Source organism: Lissotriton helveticus, chromosome 4_1, assembly GCF_964261635.1.
Source record: "Lissotriton helveticus chromosome 4_1, aLisHel1.1, whole genome shotgun sequence".
NCBI lineage: Eukaryota > Metazoa > Chordata > Amphibia > Caudata > Salamandridae > Lissotriton > Lissotriton helveticus.
This window is the reverse complement of record NC_136063.1, coordinates 2,074,699,072-2,074,714,811: the sequence shown is the minus strand read 5'-3', so window position 1 is coordinate 2,074,714,811 and position 15,740 is coordinate 2,074,699,072. Positions and strand designations below refer to the sequence as shown.

General features: G+C 44.5%; 1 protein-coding gene across 1 annotated transcript in view; it reads left to right on the top strand.

The window, feature by feature from the left end:
• The window catches only part of TENM1 (teneurin transmembrane protein 1), a 1,826,288-nt gene that overhangs the window by 1,343,462 nt on the left and 467,086 nt on the right, over nucleotides 1-15,740 (top strand). Inside the window, exon 21 of the mRNA XM_078688755.1 lies at nucleotides 7,423-7,566. Within this exon, the coding sequence (XP_078544881.1) occupies nucleotides 7,423-7,566 (144 nt within the window). The remainder of the gene's footprint in view (nucleotides 1-7,422; nucleotides 7,567-15,740) is intronic.

The window sequence follows — 15,740 nt, the reverse complement described above, 5'->3', positions numbered from 1 at the left end:
TTTGGTGGAGGAGAGAGTGAGATGGATTTGTCACCCTCATAGCCTCACTCACCTTCAAATATGCTCCCATGGCTTTCAAGAAAGCCTTTCTAACTCAATGATTCAATGAGCTTCCTTTTTAGCACATGACCTCTGTTTACTGTCTACCCATTGCAGTACAAAAGGGGGTGGTGATGGACGGAGCATCTGAACCAATCAAACACTCACACCCAGTCAAAAGATCTGGGTTTGATCCATCACCGTTCTTTAGCCCACTCTGCCACCCCAGTTCAGACATGGCTATATGCAAATCAGTCTGACCCTGTGCCTCATGGGAACAGTCCAGCCCGAACTGCCAAGCCATGCCTTCCCTGGACCGGAAACAAGCTTCCGAGGACCGGTTTCTGGCATTCCTGCCATCTTCAGCCCGGCTTGCTTGAATCCAGTGGCAAAGTGAGCAAGGGACTCACGTCTGAGCATACCCTGCCACACTTATGGCGGCCAAAGCGGTACAATCATCCCCTTTTGTATCGCTTTGTTCGCCCTAAGTGTGGCAGGGTATGCTCAGATGTGAGTCCCTTGCTCACTTGGCCACTGGATTCCAGATAGCCTGGCTGATGAGGATTATGAATCCGAAACCGGTCCCAGGATGCTTGTTTCCGGTCCAGGGAAGACATGGCTTGGCAGTTCGGGCTGGACTGTTCCCATGAGGCACAGGGTCAGACTGATTTGCATATAGCCATGTCTGAACTGGGGTGGCTGAGTGAGCTAAAGAATGGTGATGGATTAAACCCAGATCAGTTGACTGGGGGTGAGTGTTTGATTTGCTCAAACGCTCCGTCCATCATCCCCTTTTGCATCGCTTTGTTCGCCCTAAGTGTGGCAGGGTATGCTCAGACATGAGTCCCTTGCTCACTTGGCCACTGGATTCAAGATAGCCTGGCTGATGAGGATTATGAATCTGAAACCAGTCCCAGGATGCTTGTTTCCGGTCCAGGGAAGACATGGCTTGGCAGTTCGGGCTGGACTGTTCCCATGAGGCACAGGGTCAGACTGATTTGCATATAGCCATGTCTGAACTGGGGTGGCCGAGTGAGCTAAAGAATGGTGATGGATTAAACCCAGATCAGTTGACTGGGGGTGAGTGTTTGATTTGCTCAAACGCTCCATCCATCATCCCCTTTTGTATCGCTTTGTTCGCCCTAAGTGTGGCAGGGTATGCTCAGACGTGAGTCCCTTGCTCACTTGGCCACTGGATTCAAGATAGCCTGGCTGATGAGGATTATGAATCCGAAACCGGTCCCAGGATGCTTGTTTTCGGTCCAGGGAAGACATGGCTTGGCAGTTCGGGCTGGACTGTTCCCATGAGGCACAGGGTCAGACTGATTTGCATATAGCCATGTCTGAACTGGGGTGGCCGAGTGAGCTAAAGAATGGTGATGGATTAAACCCAGATCAGTTGACTGGGGGTGAGTGTTTGATTTGCTCAAACGCTCCGTCCATCATCCCCTTTTGTATCGGTCTACCCATTGCAGGCCTCTTCTCTCAATCCAGAATCCTTTAGAGCGTTATCTACTCATCATCTTGAGAAGGTCCTAATCTTCTGTCAGGGGCATTCCCTTTTCTTTCTCCAACAAGAATTCTCTATCCTTGCCTATTCCTTCAGACACAATTGACACTAACGTGAAGGACATTCTCTTGCATCAGGATATGACTACTGTACTTCCGGACCAACACTCCAATGATTCAATCCATTCTCTGTGTTTAAATTGCTACATTTCTCTTTATATCCTACCTCCTTTTCCCGAAGTGCATTTATTCCTCTTCCACAGCTGTGCTGATTACATACAATTTTGCTCGATGACACGGCCTCCTTTGTTTATCTTAACTCTTTCCAGGTGATGCAGTATGATGGACTGCACTTTAGGGAAGGTTAGATGATGACATGGAATGGAGCTGAATAAGTAGTACAACTCCTAGGTATGTGCCTTCTTAGATGCTTTTTCTCTTTCTCATGCCATCATCCATTCTTGATATCTGAATAACATATACAATCAGACAGGAACCTGTTTTTTATCTTTGACTAATACTCAAGCATGGACACCCATCTTATAAGGAAAACTGGGGGATCTTTGCTGAGAAAAGGCCCATTCTCCTGTAAATCACATCAGGCATTCATGATACAGTTGTGAGCTTTCTCGCAAACTCTTAAGTTGGACTATACAAATGACCTCTATGAGGTCTTCGTGACCACCAGATTGGAGCAAGACTGAAATGTACTGGCCCTCTGGTCAGTGTTATCAAGAAACATACGCCCTAAAAAATTTATATGATTCCCGGGAAATCAGGAACCATATTCAAGCTCCCAGCTGGATCTGCATTTGTATCCTAGGAATGGCCCCGCCATAAGTGTGTGAAAGAATCGTCCAGAAAAATGTTTATTACAATCTTCCATTTTGCAATGGTGGAAGATGTACAGATAGAATACTTGCTGATATGAGCCTGTGATAGTGGATTAAACTGTACTTTTGCAACAGAGTTTGACCCATCTTGACTTTCAAAGTGGAAGCCATAAAGATGCCACACTTTCAGTGATTTCAGCCTGGCTCAGCTTCTGGCCTCTCCCTCCTGCCCACAGGCAATAATATAGTAAGTTTCATAAATAAGAAACAATTGTAAATAGTTGAATGGATTCCAGAATCATTCTTTATATAGGATGTAATTTACAGCGGCAGCTAACACTGGTCGGAGGTAGGGGGCAGGGCCAGGGACGGGAGTGGGGCAGGGCACGGGGAAGCAGGTAATAAAATATAAAATGAAAAATGTACCTTCTCTACGCTTCTTTGTCGCGTCTCTCCTCAGTAGTCCTCCCTCGCTTTTCTGAACAGGAAACACACCCAAGCTCCCAGTCAGCCAATCACAACGCTGCCTCAGAAGCATTGTGATTGGTCTGAGCACTGTGTTTTGGTGCTCAGACACTGACTGGGAGCCTGGGCATGTTCTCCATGCAGGCTGCAATGCAGCCTGCATGGAGAACATGAGGGCCAACCAAACTGTCATTGATCAATTAGGAGAGTGCGACCACTCCTCCCCTGCCTGAAATAGGAGAAAATAAAAAGATAATAATGCGAGTTATTATCATTTTATATTCCCTTTATTTCACTGCTAAAAAGCAGTGGGGCAATACTCCTCTGCCTTAGCGGAGGAGCCGCCACTGGTCAGTTAACACATTTCGCCCTCTTGTAGTAAGGCTTCCTATGAAAGTTTTTCTTAAGGTACATAGGGGCAGTGTCTCTGTCTTTAAATGAATCTCCAATACATTAAATAATTATTAAGATCTAATGTGACAAATCTGCTTACATTATAAGCAAATGTACAAGTAATGACAGGTGTGTTTATAAAAATGAGTGTTATATGTACTTGCGAATAACGAATAAATCCTAAAATGAAACACAAATAATCTTTATTGCAAAATTTCACAAACATGACCAATTTTGCTTTTATCAATGATGACATGGCACACTTGTGAAGTTTGAATTGTGATTTTGGCTACGTGTAGTTGAGCATTGCATGGTAGGTTTATAAGGACATATTAGCATTACAGAAACATAATATTATTCTGTGACATACTGGGTTGCTGAAATTCATTTTTAGAATGTGCAAAATAGTCTCTCAGATCTGTGACTTTTATTGCACCCTTCACTGCAGTGAAAATAATTCGATATAAACATTTTGAATATGTTCCGGCAAGCTCCATAATTCAAAATAATGTCTTAAAAGTGCAAATTGTTTGGGAAACAGGAAGGAATTACTGTCAACAAAAATAGAGCAAGCATATACAAGTATTCCGACCCAGGCATGCAGCCTCTTAATGGTGGTATTCATTGGTATTCGGTGAGGGCCTGACCCAGTTTTGCCTGAGAATTGACTACAAACATTTGATAAAATCTGCAAATACCGCCTGTCTCAGCAAACCATCAACATGTGTGAAAATTTCAGTTTATTGCTTTAATAAATGAAAATTGATTTAAGACAGGAATCCAAATTCTCATTAATGACATTTTCTGTGAAAAAACAGAGGGTAGCAAAACTCGTTTACTGCTATAAATGGCTTTAATATTGGTGAGGGAGCGCAACAAGCGAGCAGGGATGACAGATGCTCTGAACTAGCGCTCGTATTAATTAGGGAATCAGGATAAGCCATATTGGATTATCAAACAACCTCCATAGATGAGAATATGTTTAGTGGTATATCTCAACCTCAGTTCCTTTTAGGTGCTATCGGCAGCCGCGGTCGGTAGGGGAGTACCTGCCGGAGCGGTGACGTGGGGAGGGGGAGGGGCAGGGTGGGGGTTAGTAATGTATGGATAATGGAGGTTTGCAGGTAAGTAAACATTTAAATAAATCAAACGAATTTCGTTGCGCGCACTGCATTGCATTTGGGGATGCGGTGCACGCAACAAAATTTGTTTGATTTATTTAAATGTTTACTTACCTGCAAACATCCATTATCCATACATTACTAACCCCCACCCTGTCCCTCCCCCTCCCCAGGTCACCGCCACGGCAGGTACTTCCTTACCGACTGCGGCTGGCTATCGGAGGTTCGCTAATTGTACCGCAGACTAGCCATGTCATTATTTGCAGACCACCATCCTAACAGCAGGGCCCTTGCTACTCAGTAAAATGGGGGGGGAGTGAACTTCAGATTTCCGAACAATCACGCTAGAGTACCTTCTGAAAATACATTATGTGAGAAACAGGGCATCGGGGTGGGGCTGCTTAAGGGGAATTGCCTGAGGAGTACTTAAAACAATACTTTTCAAACTGACCAAAATTTTTTAAAACCTTCAAAACAGACAAGGAGTGTGTTTGTGTATGCGTGTCTATGAAAAACCCAGGCGAAATGCAGACACCTCATCATACCAGACTGAAAGCACTTTTACTCAACTATTTACTACAGAATAGTTTTTTTAGGAGGGTGTAACACCCCAAACGCCCCTGTGTAGCAGCAGTTTGTGGCCTTCTGTGGGATAAATCCTATCCATTTTTTATGCTATTAATTTCTGTCTGCGGGTGTGAAATTAAATTAGAAAAACAACAGATTTGTATAAATAATGTGCTCCCACCCAATTATTAAAAAGTGGTGTCTATAATAAGGTGTCTCAAACTTTTTATTGAAGTGAATACATTATACATTTAAATTAGTATTGAATAAAGAGTGCCTAGCACTAAAGAAGTCCCTTAATGACTTCATTGAGCAATCAAATAACCCTTCAAACTATTTGCAATAAAATTGTAGGATAGAAATTAGCAATACAGTTTCACTTTAAATTCAATCTGTATCAACATGTTATATTAGCAATTTACATTTTTGGGTATATACGGAAACGCATGTTTTGTATTACTGAATGCTTTTTCAAGGGCTGTATGATAGAAGCAGCAGGTGAAACCATGCTTACCTCTACCACGGAGCTGAATCCACTAATGCGTCTTAACCACGCATTCCTTTACCATGCATGCCTTTACCATGAAATTTTGTGTTATAGGCATGAATGGTAAAGGGGTATGTGTGGCTAAGGTCACCACTACCCCGCGCTGTCCCTTAAACTACCCCACCCACTTCCACTGCCCTAAAACTTATCCCGACTCCGCAGCCCTAAAAACATCGCCATCTATCAATTCCTCTCCGACTTCCCTGAGGTCATAAACCCTGCCCCTTTATGTACACTACCTTGCCCCCATCGCTGTTCCTTAAACTGCCCCAACCCCTTCCACTGCCCTAAACTTACCCCAACCGCAGTCCTAAAAACTACCCAATCTACCCATTCCCCTCCCACTGTCCTGAAGCCTAAACCCCTGCCCCTTTAACTATACTATCCCACCCCATGCTGTCCCTTAATCTACCCCAATCCCTTCCACTGCCCTAAAACCTACCATAATCCCCCACATGCCCCACAAAAGTATCCTGACTACCCATTTTCCTCCCTCTGCACTAAGGCCTAAAACCCTGCCCCATAAGTTACACTACTCCGCCCCCCTACTTCCGTCTTCCAGCAGCTAGACCGCGCTCTGCTACGGCATATGCGTGGTGAAGGCAATCGTGGTTGAGCTTGCATAGTCGGAACAAACGTGGTTCAGACCTCGGTGTTCTAACTGTTTCCCTTTTTCAAGGATGCTCTTTCTTATTTATGGGTCTGACCAATTTTGGATTTCTCCAAAACATTATCCTAACTGATTCTATGAGCTTCATTATATATGTTTAAGTAATTAAGAGAGACAAATCCATTAGTTCGCGGGGTAGTTAGTGACTTTCCTAACTTCAGCAGTGTGTGAATGGCTTAAATTTGAGTTTGAGAGTTTGAGAACAAGCATGACAGAAGACCAAAATAGGTTGAATACAAACTTGACTATCTTTGAAGACACCGGTTAATACAAAAGTAATAAATCCCTTCATTTAGGACTACGAAGTCACATTTTTTTCTGTAAAATATAAATTGTAAGTTAAATTGATTAAATCTGATGTTACACCAGTGTGATCTAATACTACGAGTGAGTAAGTTTTCTCCAAGGAGTGGATTTTGAGTGCTCTAGGACTGGGTCATCTGCAAGCTAGTGGATACTCACAAACCTTTGGCAGACACCTTTCAACCCAAGATATGGCTGGAGACTCACCACTGTGAAGGGCATAGATATATCTGTGTCCAGGATGAAAATGGTGAGGGGAGACAACCAAAATTGGTGAGGATAAAGGAAAAGAGGTTTTCATTTAAAATATTTTTTATGGAGGAAAAATAATTACAAAGTCATAAAATGCATTTGCACCTGGATGACAAAATTTAGGCTTGTGTCAATTTACACCTTTTACATTTACTAAATTCATAAATGGCTGATGCAGTAACTTCTGCATTTCTAAAAAGATTCTAAAATTATTACAAATGTACTCGGAATATAGTTTCATGTCTACTGTAGTAAATTACCTTTTTTGTTTTTATAATCCATTCCAACTTTAGTTACTGTTGGGCGCCCTTAAAAAGACCCTTTGGATTGAATATGGTGTTTTATAAAATACATTAAATGTAACAATCCAAATTAACTGGAGATTACATCACTGTTGTTCATTATTACTCCCAGAACAATTGCTAAACAAAGTGACTTTCATGTTTTTTTTATGATCAACATTAAAACCACAGCCATGAAAATCAAATGCCAGGATGCGCATTTTATTGCCTCTCAAAATGCGGCATTGCACAGCGCTATTTGTAATGTGGGCCTAGCTAGTGGTTTCTTAAATAATATATTATTAGGATGTGGTTCAAAGAATATAGCAGAGTCTATAGCAACTCTTTTACTTTAAATTCGTCTAACATCCATAGCACGTTTGATAGACACATATTTTATGCAAAATCAGGCTGAATTATTGTGTCATTTGTTCATTTTCAGTGTCCGTGGGATATGAATATGAGCCATGTCCTGATTTCATATTGTGGGAGAAAAGGACAGTAACTTTGCAGGGATTCGAAATGGATGCTTCAAACCTGGGAGGCTGGTCCTTAAATCAGCATCATATCCTGAATCCACAAAGTGGTAAGTGTTGCAGCGGAGTTAGAAATGCTCTGCAGTTCCAGGGGTTGCCAAGTGAGGCGCTGTTCACATACAAAAGACATGTTACAAAGTTTTGCATCAGGACAAAAATTGGTGGAGACTGCACTATTTTTTCTGTAACTAGATAACAGAAGAGGGAGCTAATGTATTTTTGCCACATTTGGGGTAGAATATATGACATTAAGAGGTGCCATAGAAATTAAAGTAGAGCGTGGTCAAACACCAAATTGAACATCAATGGTCTTACTTCTCCCAACAATCCTGTGTTTGCCCTGAAAATCCCAAGTACTAAGCCATCCCCATATATCGTGGCACCAGAATATGGAAAACATATGTAAAACATGATGCAAGGACACCATCCCTGTTATGGCTCCTGGCGCTGGATCTGTTCCCCCTCCCTACAACACTTTTTCTTTTACACAATTCCCTCTCCTAGACCCCACCTCTTTGGCCACTCTTGCCACCCGCATCAAGTCGGGATCCCCGGATGACTGCTGCCCTCCCTCTATTCTGAGGGACATCTGTCATACTCTACCTGACTGTATCCTCCCCCTGCTAAATTCTTCCCTTTCTTCCGGGACGGTGCCGGGCTCCTTCAAGGAGGCCGTGTTGGTGCCTCTTTTGAAGAAGCCGGGGGCTGACCCCGCCGCTCCGGCAAACTACCGCCCCATCTCCCTTCTACCTTTCTTTTCAAAAATCCTGGAAGCCCACGTCACCACCTGTCTCTCACAGTTTATCGAGAGCTCCAACTTCCTCGAGGTCAACCAAGCTGGCTTCAGACCCGGCCACTCTACGGAGACAGTGATCTTGGCCGTGCTGGATGCCCTGAGGGACGGTGTTGACAGGGGCACCCCCCAGGCCCTGGTATTGTTAGATCTGTCAGCCGCTTTCGACACGGTGGATCACAACATCCTTCTCCGCCGTGTCGAGCAGGCTGGCATCCAGGGCCTGGCTCTGGCCTGGGTCAGATCCTTCCTGACGGGCAGGTCTCAGACCCTAAGCCTGGGTGCTTTCAGGTCTCCTAGAGAGCATTTGCTCTGTGGGGTCCCCCAGGGTTCTTCTCTGTCTCCTATTCTTTTCAATCTTTATCTTCGCCCCCTTCTTCTCTCTCTAAGGCTGTGGGGCGTCACCGTGTTTAATTACGCGGACGACCTGCAGCTTATCTTCCCTCTTAATTCCCCCTCTGCTATTCCCAACTTTCAGTCAGCTATGTCCCATATTCTCCAGTGGATGGGCCATAACCAGCTAAAGTTGAACTCCGGTAAGACGGAGCTCCTCCTTCCTGGTAGGAGCTCCACTTTCTGGGGGCCCCAATTCTGGCCGGTGGAATTGGGCCCTTCTCCCACCCCTGTGGCTTCGGTGAAGAGCTTGGGGGTCACTATTGACTCCGCCCTATCCCTAGGGCTGCAGGTGGCGACCGTGGTCTCGTCCTGCATCTACCAACTGCGCAGGATCAGGAAAGTGGCATATCTTTTGACACCCGATGCCCTCCTGCAGGTCATCATGGCCCTCGTCCTCTCCCGCCTGGATTTTTCCAACTCGATCTACCATGGTCTGCCTAAAACATCGGTGGGCAGACTACAGGTGGTCCAAAATCAGGCGGCGAGACTGGCCTTAGGGATCCCCAAGTGGCAATCTGCCAAGCCCCTTCTCGTCAAACTCCACTGGCTCCCTGTTGCTTCTAGGGCAGCCTTCAAGATCGGCTGCCTCACTTTCAAATCTTTGGCTGGTCTCTGTCCCACCTTTGTAAAATCTCTCATCCGACCCTACTGCCCGTCCCGCAATTTGAGATCTTCCCATCTTCACTTCCTGACTGTTCCCTCTTATAAGCTCTGCAGATCCGGGGGCCGGAGATTCGCATACCTGGCCCCCAAGCTTTGGAACTCTTTCCCCCTCTCCCTTAAAATTTCTAACTCTTTGACACTTTTTCGTAAATCTTTAAAAACTTGGCTTTTTCCCCAATCCGGTTAATTTCTCTGCCTCCTCTACTTCCAACCAGCGCCAGGAAACCCATGGTGTCAGTGCGCTTTATAAGCATCCCTTACGATACGATACGAAGGACAAATACTACAGTGTCAGTAGCCATGATTATACTTATGTCTAAAAGCGATGCCCGTCTCATTTTCACGTGATGCTGCCACAGCTGTCCGTTTGAAGACCTAAAAATAGTGTCTTTTTTACTATATTACTTATCAAGCATAAAGAAAAAGAGATGAAAGAATATTATGCTTTTATTTTTTTGTTACACCAGTAAAAATGTTGGCAACATATGATCTCACTGAGCATTAAAGGTTTTCCTTCCATCTTCACCTGATCATATATTTGGACAAAGAAAACCAACTTCACCAAACTACTTGCACACCTAATCGACCAGGGCAAAATCGTATTCCTCATTTGCCCCACCCTGACTGCAGTTGTAGATTTATTTCTGTTAGTGGAAGCTGTATATTTATTTTCAGGGTGGGAATGGGAAGGGTATTTGTCCCCAATCAACGGGGGTCCAGAGAAAGGCATTCCTCCAATGAGAAACATGTTTCACATATAGAAACACATACAAGTATGCTGCAGATTCCTTGAAGTATGTTTGATATTTTTTATGAACTCTATGAAAGTTGGCAATTTATGCAATGCAGGAGTGTAAGACCATGTGTATAGATTTCATATTGTTTCAGCCAACAACTTTTCTGGTTTTGCTTGCCAACAGCGCATGCGCTGTTGCTGCAACAGGTATGGTTCACAATAAAGGGCTTGGAGCCCACAAAATGCTTAGCATTTATTGGCTTCATTATCACTCTTCTTTGATGCTTCATAATTGACCAGCATGTTGCTGGCATCATTTCCTTTTCTTTCTCTGGAGCATGGACCAAGCATAGATGAATTCCTCTTGATTCCTAGCCATCCGCTCCTCTTGCTGTGATTGAGGTACTATTTTTTCTTCCCATCCCCTTCCACGCCACCTTGTCTGTGGTGCTTCTTCCCACTCCCACCCACTCCTTCTCTGTGTTGCTGCCCCACTTTGCCCCACCCACTCCCCATCATCGCTGATTGCCCAAACCACCACCCCCTTCCCGTGTGCTTGCTTGCTCATCAGGACTAAGAAAAAAGCCCTGTGAATTGGCACCAGCACTGGCTACGTCATAGCGAATTTTTCTAACTTTACTTTCAGCCATGCGTCACAGCCATGATGCTGACCTAGGTAAAACCTATTAGATTTACCAATGATTGTTTAATCAGGCATAGAGGAAGGAAACTCAGAATGAAAGTTGACGTGCCTTGAAAATCCAGTGACGGTTTATCCTCAGGTCACAATTTAAAAAAAAGGTTACACCTCTTGTAGATTGAAATCAAGGATCAAGGATATTCACAAATTAAACAAAAAATGTCGTCTAGGCGGCCTTCTCGAACAATTGACCTAGTTGTTCCATAATAGAAAATGCGGTTCTTTTGGGTATTACATTTTGGATCAAGCTTTTTCCACCAGTCAATCCCTTTCACATTGTACGGGTTAAGGTATTTACTAAATTACGAAATTCCTTTTGCTGTTTATCTAATGATATTCAATAGAGCTTTGAGGTATTCCAGTTCTCAAGGAGGAGGTACTTGGGCGCTGTCTGGACGATAAAGAGTCCTGATCAAGGTGATCGAGAGGGGACGATGGAGTTAACAATATCAGTCAAGTTCTACAACTGAAAATGTAATCATAGATATATGCACTAAAGAGCTCTGTCTACATTGTATGTCTCAGGAGAATCAGGTGTATTATCTCTATGTAGCCAGAAATGGCTGTCCAGTCATTGAAAAGTGCATGCAAAAGGCCTGAGTCACAAAGATTTTGTGGTGACTTACTATTGTAGTGTTCATGGATAGCCAAGAGTATTCCTACCGTAGTCCTGGAATTTAGTAAGTTAGGAAAAGTACACGAGCATGTCACCCCTACTCAAAACAAAAGAAATTGTGAATCGGGCCCAAAGATTTTGGGGCATATTATCAAGGGATTTATCTCCGCTTTTTTGGCTTTAAAAGCCAAGAAAGCGGAGATAAAATTATCTCCCTATTACCTAGATGTCGCTAATACCAGTTAGCGACAGCTAGTAGGAGATAGCGACCATCTTGGGCCCCGCTTTGCATGTCAGAGAAATGTATCACTAATGACATGCAAAGTGGGCGTGCCAAGATATTAGCGACTGGAAACAGTCGCTAACATCGCTATCTCCTATTACCAACTTTTGGAGATATAAGCGCGAATATCTCCAACAGCTAACACCTGCCCTGAGCAGTTCTTAGCCATGTTATCCAATGGGAGGTGGATAACATGGCTAAGAGCATTCGCTCGGTAATGCATGAATATCGCTGACTTTACAGCGATATTCATGCGTTTCGGCCGATTTTTATCATTTCAGAGATAAACCTTGCTAATGCAAGGTTTATCTGCGATAAAAATCGTCGCAGCTCGGCGATACATTTTTATCGCTAACCATGCAATAGCGATAATTATCGCTATTGCTTGGTAATATGCCCCTTTGTTTCAGACTGTAAAGCACTTTCTCACTTCATTGTTGTGTGATAATTGTTCAGTTCTAAGCAAGGAACACCCGGTTGTCCATTTTTTCAAGACCATTCATTTGGGTAACAGCATATGGTGACCAGACACCCGGGTTTTCGAGGGCTGTCCCAGTGTCACAACACTTTTTACACAAACAAATACATGTCCCCGTTTTGAGATGACACACATTTATCACTGTGCAGTGAAGGCTCGCGTTCACACCAGCACTCTGATCACAGCAGGGACCTAGTTCACTTGTTTCAAAGAGTCTCCTGATGTGTTGCCTGACCTCATTCAGGTGGCACAGCAGGATTTAATGAGGGGTGAATCCAGCGCTCATGCCCCAAGGCCGGGAATCACAAACCTGTCCTTGAAAACACCCCAGCATATGTATTTTTTTGGTCTGAAAATCTGGACACCTTTTACAGCAACACCTTTTGCATCTTTTATAAGAGCAGAGGTGCGGTATGAAGCAATATATAATAAATAGCTGAGGCATTTTATTCTTTATTCCATGTTTAGAGTCTGTGCTTCCTTTTTTGGTCTAACAAGGAGGAATCAAGCCTAGAATTAAACTTTTCTGTGTGCCAATACAGGAATGGAAGCTGAAAACCATATTGTGGTGAGCTTGTAACCTCTTATTTATTTCACACAGGCAAATAATTGAAGCTTAAAGACAAAGCACTGCTTTAATGGATTGTCTGGCTCTGTAAATGCTGTGCAAAACTCGCTCCCATTTCAAGTTTGAAAGGGCTTCTCAAATCTCCCATCGATACAACAATCAATATTTGCTCAGAGTGAAATACAGAAATATATTGGAACCACATAGGGCAATTCATGAGCTTTAAGGCGGCTACATGCTTTGTGCGCCTGAAAATAAATGCATTTAAACCCATTTTCAGTGCACATTTATTGTATGATCCTGATCCAAATGGAGTTCAAATGGTGGAGCGAAAACCTGAATTATGTTCTGTGAGCAGACTGGAGGAGAACGCTGAACCCGGAAGTAGGGTTTCTGCATTTAGAAAACGTTACTTTTTAAACAAAAGACTCTGGCTCTCAATACAAGGCTTGCCTTCGGGAAGAGTGGTTCACCCCGCCCTGTCGCATGCTCACTACCTCTTCGACCCCTTTTATGCACCTCTTTTCCCACTTCCTCTCCCTTTTTTTTCTGCTCCTCTCTCCCTATAGATCCTTCTCTGTACTCCTCCCTCATTCTTTCTTTCCTTCTCTCTTTTTCTCCTTCTGCCCACTCCCCTCTCTTTTTCAGGCCAACAAATGCCTCAAATTGTAAAACCATCTGACATGAATAGGGGTGAACGGCACCGTTCAGAGCGCTGGAGGGCAGCCGCGGTCGGCAGTAGGAGTTCCCGCAGGGCGGTGACGTGGGGAGGGGCAGGGTGGGGGGTAGTAATGTATGGATTACGGAGTTGAACAGGTAAGTAAACATATAAATAAATAATACGAATTTAGTTGCGCGCACTGCTTCGTATTTGGTGATGTAGTGCACGCAACGAAATTCATTTTATTTATTTATATGTTTACTTACCTGTTAAACTCCGTAATCCATACACTACCCCCCACCCTGCCCCTCCCCCTCCCCACGTCACCGCCCTGTAGGAACTCCTACTGCCGACCGCGGCTGCTAGATGGCGCAGCTGCTTGGGTTGGTTTTGTTACCACTCAAGTAGATTTTCTACGCGGGTGGCAGGCTTCTGATTACAAACAGTCTCGATCGCCTGCGTTGGAAAAATCTCACCGGATGTCCTCCTAGTGACCGAAAATCGCCATGGGGACCCCACATCTCACTCACCGTCTTTAACTCACCGTTGTGCCGTGCATGCGTGAAAAAAAATCCAACATGCAGTTGTTCAATTGTATTCTAAAAGTTTTAGGTACGGCTCTTTTATGCCCTGATTTGGACTTAAGCTGGCAATTATTCCATTCACAAATATGCCAGGGATACTGGAAGTGACATTGCACACTGTAATGATGTCACAAGAAGTGTCATGTGACATTTGCTCTTGATGACACCACAGGAAGTGAAATCACACATGTAAAAAAACAGAAGCTTTAAATATAAATAAAAAATTGCTCATGCAGAGTGTGAGTCTATTTCATTCCCGACGCATTTACTAACCAGCCACCATAAAGTGCTGAAATATCATTGCAAGGTTCCCTGAGGTATACTTTGAGGGAGAGCATGGGAAGAAGCAGTTCAATGACATGAGCCAGGGGCGTAACACAAGCCCCCGCAGCCCCCGCGTTGCGGGGGGGCCACTCGGGGCCTCGCGCTCCAGGGGGCCCCGCCGGGCCCCTGACTTAATACATGTTGTGCCGCACTGCCGCACAGAGCAGCAGGCTCTGATAAATGGTGCGCAGCGCGGGCCCGGCCGGGCCCCCTGCGAGCATTTGAAATGGTGCTGCCCGGGGGGCCCGCCCGGAGACTCTGCGAGTCTTTGAAATGGCCGGCCGGGGCCCCTGGGAGTCTTCGAAATAGTGCGGGGGCCCCCAGCCGGGGCGAGAGTCAAGTTGAAGTTCGAAATGGTGGGGGGCCCCGGCCGGGGCCCGTCAGCCGCGTGAGTGAGCCTGAGGCACTTCAGGCACTTATGTTGTTGTCTGGGCCCCGGACGACGGGGCCCTGCGGCTCGAGGTCGGACTGTTGGTGCGGTCAATTGCTAATCCAGAAGCCTTTCTATGGCCCATCGCGGTCTATCCAAAGAACAGAAGCCTGGCAACAAAGGGGCCCGTAAAAAACACCAGCTGTGCGCAGCCACACAAGCATCATATACAAATCACCAACTCAGGCGCAACCAAACCTGAAAGAAAGAACAGCCAATTCAATACTTCGGCGGGTTACTGTGATTTACTACTACTGCCCTTTACAGTTCATCCTAACAGCGTACATTTTTCAAACCCGCTTAAAATATTACCGCCTCAAACTTTGCTGTTACATCATTTTAGTAAATGTTTCTTCAGTTCCTATGGCAATTTGGTATCTGATTAGCTATGCTGTCAGCGACCAGTGGTTCACTTTCAAGTTAAGAACGCCATTCTCCACTGCTGTTTTTGGCAGACCAGATCTTTTTCACTACTTAGACTTTTGCTATGGCTCCGGCTCTAAAAGGCCAGAACAGGAACCCACATGCCCTCCTGCCAGCGTGACAGAACTATGAACTGGTCGCCTCATATTACCACTCAATCCGAATCCCAACTCCCATACCTTTCAGATATTTCAAAGTAAAGAAACCCTTTCCATGAGTTAACGATTGTTTGGCAAGGTTGTCAGCTACACAAGTGCAGGTTAAGAAAAGGGAAATTATATCAAACAGAAATGGCAGTTTGATGGAAAATTGGTACTTGAATTGGTCACGGCTATAAAAAAGATGCTATAAAAACATACGTAAATGAATTGTACATTTTCTTAATACAGATTTTTTTTGTAGATTTTATCAATAAAATGGCCAGTTTCATAAATACTTGTGCCTGCGCTTTTCAGTATTTTATCTTTTAGCTTGATGGTGACTTTCTGCTGGGTACTGCTTCCCCCAGCACACATACCAGCGTTCAGTCGGCACTAGTACTGGTGACTGCAAGCAACAGAATCTGGCCC